This window comes from Anthonomus grandis, chromosome 6 (assembly GCF_022605725.1).
Source record: "Anthonomus grandis grandis chromosome 6, icAntGran1.3, whole genome shotgun sequence".
NCBI classification, from domain to species: domain Eukaryota; kingdom Metazoa; phylum Arthropoda; class Insecta; order Coleoptera; family Curculionidae; genus Anthonomus; species Anthonomus grandis.
Window position 1 is genome coordinate 5492710 of NC_065551.1, and position 18083 is coordinate 5510792.

At 32.5% G+C, this 18083-nt stretch overlaps 1 protein-coding gene across 2 annotated transcripts in view; it reads right to left on the reverse strand.

Annotated features, from left to right (window-relative positions):
- Window positions 1-167: 167 nt before the first annotated feature.
- The window catches only part of LOC126737062 (uncharacterized), a 34895-nt gene continuing 16979 nt past the window's right edge, over window positions 168-18083 (reverse strand). Inside the window, exons 3-4 of one of the 2 annotated variants that reach the window (XM_050441759.1) lie at window positions 941-1051; window positions 168-880 (exon numbers count right to left, since the gene is read on the reverse strand). In XM_050441759.1, coding sequence (XP_050297716.1) covers window positions 306-880; window positions 941-1051 — 686 coding nt within the window. In that variant the 3' untranslated portion in view covers window positions 168-305. Of the gene's footprint in view, window positions 902-940; window positions 1052-18083 lie in introns of both variants that reach the window. The other variant, XM_050441758.1, reaches the window with a different exon arrangement.

The following is an 18083-nucleotide window of genomic DNA, read 5'->3' on the forward strand; positions in this document are numbered from 1 at the left end:
TGACGTCATATCTTTCTTTGAGTCACCCTGTATATTTAATTTCTACGTAGAAAAACCCTAAACCAAATATTAAAATCGACGGGTTCAAGCAGCGGTTTTTTTAGAAACGGTTCATTTCATTTTTATTCAATTTATTCGCTTTCGCAACTTTACGGATACACTGTATATTTGAATTTATTATAATTTATTCGTATAATGACCAGAAAAGCAATTAAAATGTATTACATTAAATAATTTTTTAAATCCTGCAAAGTAATGGCCTTAAGTATCTATTTGCCTCATAATATATACATCTGTATAAGTCTTTACTGATCTTCACATTCACAAGCTGAACTACAATCGCCATCACTTAAATCATCCTGAGTATGAGGGTAAAATACAGGAATCGGTCTATCTGTAGACTTCCAAGAATGTATTTGATCAAAAAGTTTAATACTATCTTCCGTCAACAATTTAGATTTTTTTCCTTTACTCTTTCGATTTCTTATGTTCTGCATATAGTTCTTTTCGAAGTTCTTATATTTCTTATACCAGTCAAATTGTTCCGCGTCCAATGCATTCTCGCCCAAGGTTTTTACTTTCTTTAAGATTTCCCCATACGTATCGCAATACGTCACATATTCCATGTACCAATCGGATTTTTCAAATTCCAAGTTCGAGGGCGTCTTTTTTGTTTTGGCGAATAATTCTTTTTCATATTCTCTGACGTCACTGTATTTTAAACCTTGACTAGAGTTTTCGGATTTCTTTGAACTGGTTCTTGATTTACTTTCAGTGACGACGGGTTTAATTTTCGCTCCTCCCTTACCAAGATCTTTGCCGATGTTGCGATAAAAGGCATGCTCCTGAATTAACAGACTTTCGTCTTGTTCTGCAAATCCTATAAAAGATATAAAAAAAACTATACGCTTGATAAGAAAAGTTTGGTGTGAAAAATTACCATGCCATGCTTTGCCATTTGGATCTATTAGGGCTATTTCTTCTACCGGCTTGTTATCTACGAATTTACAAATCAGTGGAACGTCATCTTGCAGCTGATAGATAGCTGTACCTAAAATTAACATAAAGAATAATAAGAATAAATCAATAAACTTATCACTCAAACAAAAAAATCGTAAGCAGATCTCTGATCAGCTCTCTCTATTGCCGTAGCCGAGTTAATAGTGTTGGATCTATTGCAATTTTCCCAAGAACTTTTCTTTTGGGTCGTCGAGTAATCTTTTTTTATATAATTTTATTTATGACCTATATGCACTCACTTTATTGAAAGTTAGTGACTGTCAGAAGTATCATCAAATAATGTATTTTTTTTATTCACTTTGAGCTACATAGGTAATATATAATATAGATAATAGAATACATATTTAAAAGAAAAAACTTAAAAATTTAAATCAATCAAAATGGCATACATATATAAAAACATAAAAAGTCTCACATACAGAAAATTTATAAATAAAATTTAAGCCTAAAATAAAATAGCCAAAAAAATTAAACAAAAAAAAAATATAATAAATAAATAAATATACATACGAAACAACAACTACACAAACAAAGGTAATATGAAGGATAAAACGGTAAAAGAAAGTATGCATAAATAAAACTTAAAAATAACTAATCATTACTATTTAAAAATGTATAAATAAAATGAAACAACTAAAACTAAGAATAATATGTTCACATGCATAAAAATAGAAATGAATTAAGACATTCACACACTGATAAATTTTCTCAATAGCCTCCTAAACTGGTTTAAATTATCACAGATTTTGATTTCAGTTGGCAACTTATTCAATTCAATAAATCCCTTGCTGAGTACAGAATTTAACATCTGACTAGTATTGCATCTATCAAGGACAAAGTCCGTATTATTTCTGGTGCAGTAATTGTGGACGTCTCCAAACACTCTTATTTTATCACAGATTTATGTGGGTAGTAGAAAATAAATACATACGCACTAAACACAAGCCTTTGCCTGACAGACATCATATCTAGCACACAAGTCTTTTATTTAACAAACAAATAATTTACAGTTGTGATTATCATATATAGATTTCTATAGGGATATAAGAGAGGCGAAATCTAGCCATGTGGCTACTCTTACTTAACCTACCTAATCCCTCTGAAGTGAAAATAAAACAATATCATGCAACTTATTAGCGAACAGCTCTTTAAATATACGCACACATTGTAGAAAAAAAAAGTTACTATAAGAAAAAAAAAGAATTATTATACACAACCACAGATTTACAAAATACTGTAAATCTGTACATCTGTGACACAACGACAAAAGATAGTTATATTTTGAAATAATTTCTAGACTAGACTAGTCCAGTTCAGCATACAATGCCAATGCCTGTTTATAAATTCTTCAAATATATTATATGGTTGGTTTATTACACAAGTTAGATACACTTTTCCTGGTTATTCTCCCATTTTTTTATTTTTTTTATGAAGTATTGCCTTAACATGCTCATTTTAAGTGTCTTTTTGTCTTTAATAAGCAAGAAAAAAATGCTTTCTTATTCATGGTGAGTTTGTTGATTAAATAAAAACAAACGCATTTTGTATTTAAATTTATTAATATTAAATATTTAAAAATTATCAGGTATGGCATTATATAAGGTGATTGCATTATATGAAAAGGATCTTTTATACATAGATGTTTTATGTAACGGGATGGAGAATTTGTTTTTATTTCTAATATTTTGTCCATGCATGCTTGTCCTTGGCAGAAATTTATTTCTAAGACTATTGGAAGTGTTAGTGGTATTGAGAAGCTTATGCACAAAATTTGAAAGATGTAGTTTTCTACGGCTTTCCATATTTAGCCAGTTAGATTCTACAATTTTATGAGTAATATGGTCATGCTTCCTGATTCCATATATCAATCGACAGCATGCGTTCTGTACCCTTTGTATTTTTTTGTTTATCGAGAGCTGTAAGACATGGACCGTATATAAAGTCACCATAGTTAAATGTGAGAGTACTAGAATTCTATTCTAGTGTGTAGAATAGAATATAATAATAATTTCTAATGTGTCGCATAAACTTTTTTTTAACGAGTAGTTAAGAATGTGCCAATTATTATACCGGGTGTTTCAAAAGTCATGGCCCAAACTGAAACCGGGTGTAGGGCAGCCTATTTGGAATCAAAATAACCCCCTATGTTGTTATCCGATTTTTGATGGTTTAGAAGTTATAGCTGTTTTTCACTTTTTTGCTATAATTTACTTCTGGCTTAAAAAATTATTTTTTTTTTAATGTCTGTGGATTTATTTTTTAAATATATTTTTTTAGTATTTTATTTAAAAAATGTCAAGTCTTTTTAATAAAACTATATCATAAAAAAAAATGTATTATTGCTGCAGAAAATCATGTTTAATTTTTTTGTGGTTTCTTTAAAAACAAATTTTACCGTTTTAACCCGTAATCGGGCGAGTTTTATTTTTAATAAAAAAAATATTTTAGCATATTTTTTCTTTATTTGCAATATAAAGACTACCAAAAATTCAAAATTGTTTTAATTTTTTATTCATAGATATAGAAAAAATTATATTATTATATGATACCTTGACCGCTCAACAATTGTGCGAATTATTTTCTTGCACAAAACATAATCTTAGACTACACTTTTGACAAAAAAATGTGATTTGATCATTGGTACACAGCCTATACATCTTCCTTTTTGTGTAAATGTGGGAAAATATCCAATTTGGTCATATCTGAGATCATCAGTTGGTCTTGCAGTTATTGAAACTTTTTTTTTGATGTCTGATCGTTTGCAAAATCAGATTTTCGAAATTTCGTCCTTTGGTCGACTTTTACTAGCGATAAAGCCAAATTTACACGAAATTCTTTCAAACTGTCACATTATTTCAAACATCCAAAGGCTTCACTGTAGCTTCTGTGTAAAAATCAAGCAATATTTACACAACTGTCAATAAGTTGTCCGAATATCCCAAGAACCAACAACGCCGTGGCTTATAAGGTCCGATATAAAGAATTATTAGCATGTCTACATCACTCATTTTGTATTGTTTTATAATTTGTGGACATTTCACTTTAACTTTATTTTTCTCCTCTTTGTTGTATAGTCTTACTTGAAAAGTAAGAGTGTATGATAGATACATGAGAGCTATCTAAGGTAACGCACTTTGTGTCAACCCAATGCATTTTACAATGGCAATATTTGCATTACTACTTTTCGGTTTTAGAATAACTCGTATTGTGAAGAGTAGTAAAACCAGTACATCTAAAAAAACCGTTTTCTATACCAGATATCCCAGCTTTCACAAACTTCTTGAAGCCCTATTTTTTAGGCCTTCTTGGCATATATTTTCTAAAGTTTCCAGCTTTGGTCCCTTTATATGGTATCATCATTTCGTCAATCCAATAAAGGTTCTCATCTTTGATTTTTACACAGCTCTAATTATATATAACAAAGGCCTTATCTTAAAAGGACAATCCCTTGTCTTGAAAATGTATGAATCTTCTTAGTTATCTAAACCTTCTGGTCTCACATCAGAAATAAGTCTATATATCCGAGATATAGACCAGTAATCTTCAAAGGATGGCATCCTAACTCCCATAAGAAGTTCCATAACTATAAAGGCTTTTATTTTATTTGGAGAATTTGGAGACGTACTTATTGATATACCGGTTGATAATGTTGAGTATATATTTATTTGCTCTACAATATACTGAATAATAAGCTTGTTCCAGAATTTCTGAAAATATTGAAGAGGTGTAAGTATACCATCTGGAGAATCGTACTTAATCTCAATAAGCGTTTGAAAATGCTTAAAGTCTTGCTTTTCCCATTTGAAATGATATCCTTTCTTCTTTTTTCGATTTTTTTTAAATATTTGCAGCAATAATGGATAATGTTATGTCGTTGTTGCATGACGTTATGACATGTAAGAAGGTGGTATCTTACATGAAATGGATGAATTTCAGGATTATAATTTAAATCTAAAATGCTTGTGCTTTCTACTTCTTCATCTAATGAAGACCCAGCATCAGAAACGTAGCAGTCTTCAAGTGATAATAACGTAACATAATTCATTTCTCTATTCCTTTGGTTATTAAGACTAATCAAAAACTCAAATAAATTAAATCTTGTAAAGAATTTAGCTCATTTTACTAAACCCTATGTAAAAAAGACTTTGCAGATAATAAGATTATAAGATCAGCGCACTCTTAAACAATACGAATAAATATAAAAATAAATAAATATTATTTGTGTTTGCCAAAGACTTAGGTACCTGATTATTAAAATGAAAAAAAAATTATGTTTCTCAATAAAAGATCACAGTTACTTTTTGTAAGCGTTAACTGTATATTGTGAGAAACACAACAACAAAAATTTTAACAATAACTGCATATTGCATTGTTCTGTATCTTGGGAGATACATTAGCTGATTAGGGCTTAATAAGGCACCACAGTACAGAAAGGCGCTGCAAGAATTTAAACCAATGTTACAACAAAAATTCTTACAACTTATAGCCTTTCAATAGAAACGTTTAACTTAAAGGTCTTTATCTGTTTAATATAAGTTAAGTAAATTTTTAGAAAAATGGAACGTAAAAGAAATAAAAGCTAAAATAAAACTTCGAATATTTCATTGGCATTTATTTAAAAAAGATGTTCAAAATGGCCGCCGCCGGCTCTTATACACAAACGACATCGTCTTATAAAATTTCTTTTTAAGTTTCTAAATGCTCGAGCATTGTTTCGTAAACTTGTTGCTGCATCTCGCAGTTTTTGACGAAACTGAACTTCAGTATTATTTTCCGTTTTGTATACAAGTTCTTTAAAGTATCCCCATAAAAAATAGTCAAGAGGATTAAGGTCAGGTGAGCGCGGCGGCCACGATACCACTCCTCCTCTGCCTATCCAACGATCAGGGTAAGCACCATTTAGATAGTCTCTGACTATTCGTGCACTATGCGCTGGCGCTCCGTCGTGTTGCAGCCACATTCTTGCCCGTAATTCCAGAGGCCCATTTTCCAAAAGGTCATAAAGTTGGTGTTCTAAAAAATCTAGGTAGCTCTCTCCATTTAATCTGACCGGTAACTCGAAAGGGCCAATCAGCCTTCCACCGAAAATTCCTGTCCACAAAATTTACACCAAATTGGTACTGGAAGCGATCTTGCCTTATTATTATTTTATATTGTGAATATTAAATATACCAAGTCTTTGAAATGAAGACTCATCGGACCACAAAATGCAGTCAAAAAAGTCCGCGTCGAAGCATTTCTCTGCAAAATGCTACTCTAGGCGCCTAGTCACGGGGTAAGAGGGCTTGAACACGTTTCACGTGGTATGGATGCTGGTTGTTCCTCCGCAACATGCGATGTATCGTAGCTATAGCTAATCCAGTAGCTCTAGAAATTCTACGAATACTTGTAGAAGGGTCCGCCTCTATCAAAGCAAGCACCTCTTCATCATCCAACCGTGGTCTGCCTATTTGTTGTACATCACCATTTCTCGCCGCAAAATGAGTTATGTACTCGTATGAACACTCTGTGACCGGGAAAGCGTTCACGATCCGGATAACGATCACGATACTCTCTTGCAGCAAGGTGAGCGTTCCCACCGCACAATCCATAAATGTAATGCATTTCAGCATATTCCCGTGGGGTATACCGATTCGGCATCTCGATGCAGATTAATTATTACTTTAATGGTATAATAGGTCAGAAAACAGAAAAAAAATCGATTAACACGTTAGCTAAAGACAAACAGAAAATAATACAGAAAATGCCAACAATAGTCGGTTTGGATATTTAAAATGGTCCATGTGAGAATACCATTTTTGTTTGTGGCTCTTGATAGCATTCTGAATTCCAATTTGAAGGTCAAACGCACTTAAATAGTACCAAATTTGTGGTATGCAAGCAAAAAATGTGGTATGATTTTATTTCTTTTACGTTTCATTTTTCTAAAAATTTTCTTAACATACATTGATCAATTAATAAACACTATAAGGTAAATGTTTAAATTGAAAGACTAGAAATAGTAGGAAGTTTTTAAACATTGGTTTAAATTCCTGTAGGTCTTTGTGTACTGTGTAGTGCTTCATTAAATTGTTAAAATTCATTTTTGAAGAATCCAAAAACAAATTAAACAAGGTTTTATGCAGCGAAACATAAAAAAATTTACACTACACTTTTATTAAAAAGACTCGATATTTGTTGGAATAAAAACAAAAAAATATATTTAAAAAATAAAGCCCCAGACATAGAAAAAAAAAATTTTTTAAGCCAGAAGTAAATTATAGAAAAAAACTGAAAAACAGCTATAACTTCTAAACCATCAAAAATCGGATAGCAACATAGGGGGTTATTGTGATACCAAATAGCCTCCCCTACCCCCCTTTTAGTTTGGACCATGACTTTTGAAACACCCTGTATAATAATTTCAGCGCACAGAAGCTTTTTCTTGTTATATTCTTAACATGTGCACTAAATCTCAGATTTTCGTCGATAGATTATAACCAAGATTTTTTGCGCTGGATACAAGTAATGTAGTGTAGTATCATTTATTTTTAATTTTAAGTTGTTTTTAATAGAGTTTCTTTTGATTTTGCTGCCAATGCATAATAATTTAGTTTTGTTAAAATTTAAGTTTATGTTATGTTCAGCAGATAATTCTTTAATTACCTGAAGATCAGCGTTCATTTTATCGGCCATTTCTTGCGATTTGTTATAATCAAAAGAGACATAGATTTGTGTGTCATCCGCGTATGCTTGTGTTTTACAGTATTTAGGTGCGAGAATTATATCAATGGTGTAAATAATAAATAAAAGGGGTGATAAAATAGCTCCTTGTGGCACACCCGACAGAACATCCAATGCATTCGACGTAATATTGTTATAGACCACCTTTTGCGACCCTTTGCTTAGAAATGAATTAATTAATTGAACGGAGTCCGCGTCGAACTCATAATATTTTAGCTTAGCTAATAGGAGACGGTGATCCAGAGTATTAAAGGCCTTGGAGAAGTCTAGAAGTACCAAAATATTTATGTAGCCTTCATCGCAGGCCCTGAATATATCATCAAGCACAGATGCTAAAGCAGATACTGTACTAAGATTCTCTCGAAATCCACATTGATTATCAGGCAGGATTGTATTAACAATAAAATAAGTGAATATTTGGTTATAAAGGATTCGCTCAAAAATTTTTGACATGGTGGGAAGAATACTTATGATCCTCAACTCAGAAAAATGGGAGGGCTGACTGTTCTTTGGTAGTGGGATTCCCAGAGCAGTTTTCCAGATTGTTGGGACTTGTTTCTTTTCTATGGCCGTGTTAACAATATGTAAAATTATATGATCTATTAAAGGACTACATATTTTTAGCATTTTTGCATTAATTTGATCTGTACCAACAGCGTTAGTTCGGATGTTATGTAGAGCGGAGTGTATTTCATCTATTGTAGCTAAAGAAAATTTGAAGTTTATTTCTGGGTTGAATATATGGGTGTTATAATATAAAATTTGATTATTTGAGGGATTTGATATAGATTGCAAAAAGGATGTAAAATAACTATTAATTTCATTAAGATTTGATAGGTTACTTAGTATAATGTGTTTTTTTTGTGAGCGAACATTTAAAGCTTGAAGAGTTTTCCAGAGTTTTGCTGTATTGTTTAATTGAGAAGTATTTATAATATATCTCTTTTTTGCAGCTTTAGTGGCGGATAATGTCTGATTACGAATATTTTTATAGAGTAAATGGTCAACGTCCGATCTAGTTTTTCTATACTTTTGCCAACTTTTATCTCTCAATACTTTTAGGGGACGAATTTCATCATTTAACCAAGGAGCTTTTGGTGTTGTTGCTCGGACCTCTATTATGGGAGCATGTTTATCAAAAAGTTCTATAATGAAATGGTTGAAAAGTTCTAATATCATTTTCAAAATTTAGTTGATTAAAATTTCTAAATGATCTAAAAGAGAATATTTTAGGAGGTGCTTTTTTAATATCAAGAGACATATCATATACTAAATTATGGTCAGAAATTGCATTTGAAGATATCGTTTCACTTGTCAAAATCTAAATATATAAAAATGAATCCATATTTTCCTTGGTCATTAAATAACTTGAAAATTACTTTACCGATTTTATTAATTCTTTTTTCTTATGATGTATTTTAGTTTGTAGAAGGATATTATAGAATAAACCATCAGGAAAATTGCACCAGAAATTGGAAATTTTCAAAAAAATTAAAAATGCTTTGCGCGACATCTATCGGTTTCGATTAGAATAAGACAGTCTGAAGAAATCTATCGGTCAAAGTAATTTACGAAATAAAAAATAGAGGGCGCTTGGGTGGCAGTAGGTGACATAAAATATTAAAAATAGATGGCGCTTTCAGCAATTTCTATTTAGCATGCATGCATTCTGAAACATAATAAGTCAGTTTTTCGCGTTTGACAGTTGCTTTTAATGCTTTGCGTCATTCGAAAGAAAAGTGTATTTGTTTAGCGAGTTATTTTCAAGTTTGAGTGAGTTTTCTTCTTAGTTCAGCTTAGTGAAACTTTTTAGTTTGTTGAGTGCAACAGTGGTTGTTTAGTGTTTAAGGACAAATTATAAACAGGGTGGCAGTAAGTGACATAAAATATTAAAAATTTTATCAGGTATTAGACTTTTAATAGACTACGTGGTATGCATAAGTTATATGTAGAAACATGTTTTAGGGATTAAATCAATCGTTAAAGAAATTTCAATGAAGAAAACAAGGTCAGCCCGTTCCAGGTTACCCACAAGTATTTTCCACCGATGCACTAGGACGTCTTTACACAATTCATCCCAACCAAGACGAGTGTTTTTATTTGCGTTTACTGTTAATCAATGTTCGTGGACCAACATCATTCCAATATCTGTAATCCAGTATCTAACTATTAATGGTGTATTATGCGGCACGTACAGAGAAGCCAGTCAACTTATGGGATTGCTAGAAAATGATAGTCATTGGCACCACACTCTGGAAGATGCTGTAGTTTCATCAAATGCTAAACAAATACGAATATTGTTTTCTATAATTTTGTCTACATGCTTCCCATCAACGCCAATTGATCTGTGGAACAAATATAACCTAACATATGGCCGAAGATATATTGCATCAGATGCGACTTAGGACATCGAATGCAGATTTGCAAATGAACGAAGAAATTAAAAATGAAGCATTAATTTTAATTGAGGACATGTGCTTGATGCTTACCAACAAAAGATTAATACAATTAGGAATGATAGGTCCCAATCGCCCAATGCACGACGCATTTAATCAAGAGTTAAGACGCGAAACCGAATATGATTCTGAGGCATTGACGGAAATAGTTCAACGAAACGTTCCCCTATTAAATCAACAACAAAAACATGCCTATGATACGCTGATGAGAGTAGTCAACGATGAAACTGGGGGACTGTTTTTCTTAGATGCTCCTGGTGGAACTGGAAAAACGTTTTTAATCTCATTAATTTTGGCAGCGATTCGATCGCAAAATGGAATTGCACTCGCACTTGCTTCATCAGGTATTGCAGCTACGTTGTTAGAAGGCGGTCGAACAGCTCATTCAGCACTCAAGTTGCCGTTAAACATGCAAATTACTTAATGCATGTTTGAAGTCGTCAAATTTATGGAAGTATGTCAAAACACTTAAATTAAATATAAACATGAGAGTCAAATTGCAGAACGATCAATCTGGAGAAGCTTTTTCAAAACAATTGCTTGATATTGGTAATGGCAAAATTTTTGTAACTTTGTTGAATCAAAAACCGAACTTATCGAGGCCAAATATTGTTCAAAATTACAAAAACCACGGTTGGTTAAGCGAACGAGTTATATTGGCTGCGAAAAACGTTGATGTCAACGAAATAAATTTGGAAATTCAAAATAAGATTGCAGACGATCTTATGACTTATAAATTCATTGATTCCGTTACCAACTAAGATGATGTCGTTAAGTATCCAACCGAATTTTTAAATTCGCTGGAAATACTCGGACTTCCACCTCATAATCTGCAATTAAGAGTCAGATCGGTTATTATTATGTTGCGGAACATAAACCAACCACGTCTTTGCAATGGCACCCGCCTTGCGGTGAAGAAACTGATGAACAATGTCATCGAAGCAACAATTTTGAAAGGGAAGTACAAAGGCGAAGACTAGCTTTTTGTAATATTGTTTTGATTTTTTTATTAAATTGTTAGGTATTAACTACGGCGGTACGAAGATCGCCGGGTCAGCTAGTTATTGATAAATATAGGATCAATAAGAGTGCTTGAGGTCTCTGTCACTCTAGTAGGCTCATTTATAAGCTGTTGCAGACCATAAGACTCAAAAGTATCCAGTATAGGATTAGATAAATTAAAAAAGTTGCTGTTAAAATCTCCCAGGTACAAAAGTATATCCGCTTGAAGAAATGTCTCAGATATTATGTTTTCAAAATCATTTATCATATTGCTTATATTTTTGTGTTAGGCATCGATTGCATGTATCGATTGCATATTAGGATTAGTCTCATTGCTCTATTTTGAATTACTTCAAACTGTTTTACCTTGTATTTAGGTAGGTTGAACAATAATGTGGAGTAAAACTGCAAATGGGGAACAGCAATGACATTATATAGCAGGAGCTTTGTATGCATTGATAAGTTTTTTCCAACTATTAACAAACCCAACTTTCTTGGAAATTTTTCTTCCGCGTAATCTGCATGTGCGATAAAATTCAAATTTGCATCCAAAATTGTACCCAAATACTTTATTTCTTTTTCATAAAAAATACTCTCCCCACCTACACTGATGTTCACATTGTCAATATTTATTTGATTATTTTTCGATTTTTTGATAAAAAGGCAAAATATAGATTTACTTGTATTTAAACATAATTTGTTGATACAAAGCCAGCTGAAAATTTTGGTTAAGTCACTATATATATCAGTTACCATCTGATCAATATTGTTTGTGATAATAATGAACCTAAAACTGTTCATAAGTCTATCCTACATGTTTCGTACATATAAGATGTCCATCATCAGGGATCTATAAAGAACCGAGGAAACTTATAAACTTAAGGATTAAAAGTGTGGAAATAAAAAGGTATTAAAAATAACTTACATACAATGAGGGTTTTCGTCACAACATATAAAAAGTTATAGTGCTTCTGGCAAGGTCAAAGGTTAAAATTACCAACAATAAATAAAAAGGGCATCTACAATAATGATAAAAAGGCTTAATTAATTAACAAATAAACAATTGGACGTTGAAGACAAAAAAACTTACATTAAGATGCATGAGAAAGGGACTAAACAGGGTCTACACAAACATTAAAATCACATAATTACAACACTAGGATACTTGTTATGTCAACACGACTTTGTTAAGTTGGCTTCAGATGGCGGTACTAGAAATGATAAATAAAATGTTTTGACTCTAATATGAGAGAAAGAAAAGGCGTTATAAATTAGCCTTAAAATTTAATGAATTAAAAAAAAAGTGTGGATGAATGATTTATTTGATCATTGACATATAGAGACTATACTTCATGCGTTGGACTCTATTACGCAAATAAGATTCAAACCAGTTCAAGACATCACCTCTAATTCCCAATTAGATTAATTTATATAGCAGAATTTCTCTGTCTATCGTTTCGAATGCTCGTTTCAAATCTTAGAATACCGCTAAAAAATATTAATTATTATCAACAGCTTTGAGAAAATTATCACATATATTAACGACAACAGACCCACATGAGTGACACTCACAAAAACCGGACTGATTTCAATAATTATCGAGTTTTCGTTACAGTAATTTAGGAGTTGCTCTTTTACACATACCTCAAAAAGCTTTTCATAGACAGGTACCGTATTAATTGGTCGGAACTCACTATGGTTGATGGTATTTGGTACTTTGGGAACAGCAACAACAGTAGACAGTTTCCACGATTCCGGGAAGACTCTATTTTTTAAAGAAGTTGTAATAACATCCAAGACACGATCACCGACAGCATAAGATACATCACACAAGACTTGCTTAGATATGCCATTTTCTCCACCTCCAACATTTTTTTAATTTTTAAGAATTTCTTTCATTCTTTTCATTAATACTTGACCTAAACTTGGAAAATAGTTTACTAGGTTCAAGGGCTCTGGTACCATTATTTATTACATTTGGTGACTGTAGGATATTGGTAAGAATAGTGTGTATACTTTCTATAAAATATTTATTAAATTCTTGTGCAATGCTTGCTTCATCGCTGACTAATTTCTCGTTGAAATTGATTTGTTTGTTCAAAATATGCTTTTTACCTGGTAGTAGAGCTTTAAGATTTTACCATTATTCTTTGGGATTGTTTTTGTTTTCGTCTATGCATTCTGCATAAAATTTGTTCTTCTCTACTCTAATTTTGTCTACAATAATAGTTCTTTTAGTTTTAGACTCTTCCCAGGCACCCTCATTTCTATCTAAAACGGCCCTTTTATATAAAGTATCTCTTTCTCGCATCATTTGTTTAATGTCAGACATTATCCATTTTTTATCCACATATTTTTGATGAATGTCAGTGATCAATAAGTCAGCTAGTAGATTTATGTCGGAACTATTCTTATTCCAATCAATAGCAAGAAATTTTTCTTGTAGTAGATGCGAGTCGTAGTTTTTAAACGATCTTTGATGTTTAACGGTTTTGATAGTTTGCTTGTTTTCCTGATTAAGAGATATAGACAAAATTGAGTGGTCACTAATTTTAGGTGGTAGATGTACCCTGTGCGCCAGATGTTTGTCATTGGTGACTATAAAATCGATTATTGTCTGGCTCGTAGGCGCTATTCTGGTAGATGTTTCCACAATTTGTGTAAAACCATTTGTGTATATTTTTTATTTTGTTACTATAAAAAATATTTTTAAAAAGATCAAAGTTAAAATCACTAACAATGATATTAATTCCACTAAACTTCATCCAAATACTCAAAGAAAAAAATCTTAAAAATTGGCTTCTTCTTTTTTAGGTGGATGATATAGCACAGAACACAAATATTTTACGCCACACACAGAAAACTCCAAAGACAAATATAACATATATAGTTCACATTTTTGTTAAATACTCGAGCTGTATTTTAGAAAAATCGGTACTATTCATAAAATGTCTAAGGGTCTCCAAAAATTATTTTACAATAAAAACGGATGATTTGAATATTTAATTAGTAATAAAGAAATAAATTTTAACGCATATTAATAGTTTTTTCTTCTAATAAATTAAACACTATACGAATTGTAAGGTTAACCGCACTATTAAAATGTAGCTTTAAGTAGGAATAAAATGTGAATTTAAAATGCTTTACATTTTAGTATTTTATAACCAGTGATACAGTGAACATAAATTTAATGTAAAAAGGATGACACCAGTTTTTGACATATGGAAGTTTATTTCAGATGAAATAGTATATTGTCATAATAGGACAATTTGTCCTCCGGATACTCCCCAGGTGGGAAGAAAGAAAAAAAAGTGGTTTTTGCCGAAACGTGTCTCCTTAAGAAGGCAATTCTTTAGGGCTTCATTTATTTCTCCGTGCTAATTTTTTTTATAACTACAATGACTTGCATAACATTGTGTGATACAAGTAGATTATGCTTCCTTGGGGTAGATGCTGTATTTTCCTCCAAAACCACATATTAGAGCGATTGTTTCACTTCCGTTCCAACAACAAGAATTCGAATCCAATCACAAGAAGCACGTATCGGTGATTATTGATTATTTTTATTTTATTATTTGATTTTTTGTTCTGCTTTTTGACTTAAGGAGTATCCCGAGCTATCCTCTTATAAATTGATGTGTTTTTTTAATTTCTTATTGTTTGTCTGAGCTGATGGCATACAGACTCTCGGAACTCTTACATTTATTTATTTATTTCAATATACGGCAGAGAAACTAAAAACAATAATAGATAATACAAAATTCTAGATAATATAACAATACAAATATAAATATAATACTAGAGTTACAAAAAAAATATATACTAAAATAAAACTTCTGAAAAAACAATCATCGACAAGACTTAACACTATCCAAGGAACGTAGGTTAAAGTCTAAGATTATTTATTTTGATTTGAATGACCGTAAGCGTACTTAAGTACAAGAGAGAGTACTTAAGTACGAAAGAGGTTTAATAAAGCCTATACATAAAAATTTACAACTCGTTAATTGGGCGAAGTTTAGCAGCCATCGGGACACTCAAAATCATCCATGTCATTGACTGTTAAGCCAACACATTCCTCATGGTACTATTTAAGACATTTGCTGCACTGCCTCATATCGGCCTGCCTGTCTTCCTCACATCCATGGCAATACCATTCGGTACTTAACTTTTCCCTGGAGCTTTTAATATCTTTATTCAATTTAGCACGACTTTTGTTCTCCTCGGTAAAAAGATCTCTAGTGACTGGAGTTCCTTTGTAGTTTAGAGTTTTTTTTCGATTTTTTTTAGGTTTTTCATTAGTTTTTACTGGTGTGGGCAAAAGCTCATTAAAAGAAGTGACTTTTGTTGTTCGTCTCTTTAATTCAGCAAGAGGGATATGGTCATCAGTCGAATCCGAGTCAGAAGAGTAAACATTGGAATAGGAAAATTTGCCAGACTTGTTGGATGCCATTCCAGACGGACCAGGTTGAGGAGATTCAGGTGAACGCCTATTTTCTTTGTTGGTATCATCCGGTGCCGGTACGTCTGAGAGAATTGTAGGAGCAAATGCTGTTTCTGGAATTGCCTCGGGATTTAATGGAAACAGACCAGTAGCCTTAAAACCGTTTATAATGTTACTATGTGTCATGCATTTAGATCCAACATTTGAAAGTATGATGTTAAAACGGGATTTGGTCAGCTTTTTGTTAGGATTCTGATCCAAGAATAATAAATAATACCTCATTATCCCAATGATGCTCAAATGAACGATATCCAGATTTGTCGACGGGTTGAAGCTCATGTGTTGTATTCGATGGCAAACAGTAGAGATCTATATCAAGTGAGTCTCCAACATCAATAATTGACAAATCAAGATGACAAGCTGCACCATCAAAAACTAAGAGGCACCTTCCTGGACTTTTGTATCCGGCTAAGTGCTTGAGGAATTCTTTAAAAAGTTCGTTAGTCATGTAGCCTTTACTTTTGATTTTTTGATTTTTCCACTAGAGTTCCTGGTGGCAAATTATCATGTAATTCCTGCTTTAGCCTCTTTCCTTTAAAAATAATCATAGGAGGTATTGGTATTCCAAGGGCATTGACACATCACACATCCTGCAATTGTCACACTCTCTGCATGTTCTGACGATTGAAAGTGAACACGTTTTACCCCTTTCTTAGCTAAAACAATTGGCTGGTGGTGAATAGTCAAGCGGCATCCTTTTTCATCCATATTATAAAGTCTTTCAGGGTGATTAATTATATCAAGATCATCATACATTTTCCCTATTTTTGAAAAATGATCATCAATTATAAATTTATTAAGTTTTTGAGCCCTAGCAGGATTCATAAACTGTGCTTTTCTTTTAGAAATTACAGAATTTCTCTTCATAAAAGCCTTTAGCCAGTCTTTACCAGCAAGTTTTGAAGTTGTATTAAATTGATGAGCAATTTTATTATCTTTGCAGAATCTGACTACCAATCGACGAAGGATCCGTGGAGTCACATTAGACCTATTTCACTAAATCTTATTATTCTTTTAACGAGATCAGCTTCTTGTTCTTCTTTTAAAATAGATTTACGACCTAGTCTTTTTATTAGGATTCCATTCTGAACATGATTTCTAATAGTTCTTCTGGGAATATTAAACCTTGCCGCAGCCCCATATGTACTCAGAGTACCGCGTTGAACAGATCGAACTACTGATATTAAATCCTCCTCGCACCAAGGTGCCCTTTTAGGAGGCATGATGTTAAAAATCACTGAAAATAAAACGAGAATAGTTTAGAAGTTAGAAGAAAGAATAATATGTTAATAAAAACATTAATTTGTCATGAGGATAATAAGGCCTACATGGAGGGTAATAAGGCCTATAGCTTATTTTTATAGGCTTTATTACCCATCCATGACGAAATATTATGTAAATTTATTTAAATTATGTCGGCTAAATTTAATCTAATAAACTATTGAAATCACAAAATATAAAGTCTAACCAAAATATCTGCAGTTATAAATTAAAAGTACAATTATAAATACTAAAAATACTTACGTTTTTGTTCGTTGTATCACAGATTTAACTAGCTAACGCAAGCTTCTTGCGTTAGCTAGTTAAATCTGTGGTTGCATCCTTATAATATCACACGCGCCGACCCGTCGACACAAGTTGTTGGAACTTACTGACGCCCGAAAGCGAGGAACGCGGGTAGTCCGTTCGAATGTCTTTTGTAAATGGACCAATAGGAGACGCGGACCCAACGCAATCGATTTGCGATTAATTTAAAGCGGTTTTTTTGAATATAGGCCTTATTACCCGATAGGCCTTATTACCTGCAGGTACCTTAGATGTTCATAACCAACCATATTAAAGCCTTCGAGAATTCTGTATATACACTATCGACCTGTACAGAACTTTTAAAAGCACCAATCAAATCATATTGGTAAGTCAACAGTCACCGTAGATCTACCCTGAGAAAAACCATGCTGATGATCACTAAGCAATCGTCTACAGTGCCAGGAAAATCGCACAGAAAATAACCTGTCAAACAGCTTAGGAACTACAGACTAAATACACACACCTCTATAGTTACAAATATCAGTTTTATCACCATTTTTATGAATTGCTGTTTAAAGGCTTACCTTCCAATAATCGGGGAATTTGCCTGATGTCCAGCAAAGGTTGAAAAGGTGATGTAGAGGCTTACTCAGAGTACCCACACAGTTTTTAAGAAAAACAGATGGGATACCATCAGGGTCACAAGAATTTTTGTTAGGAAGGCGTAAGGTTTCATCAAATATATCCAACAAAGAAAAAAAGATGCGATTTAAATCCAGACTGTAATCAAACTTATAGTCAGGAGGCTTGCTGATCAATTTCAAGTCAGGAGGTTGCCTGTATGTAAATTC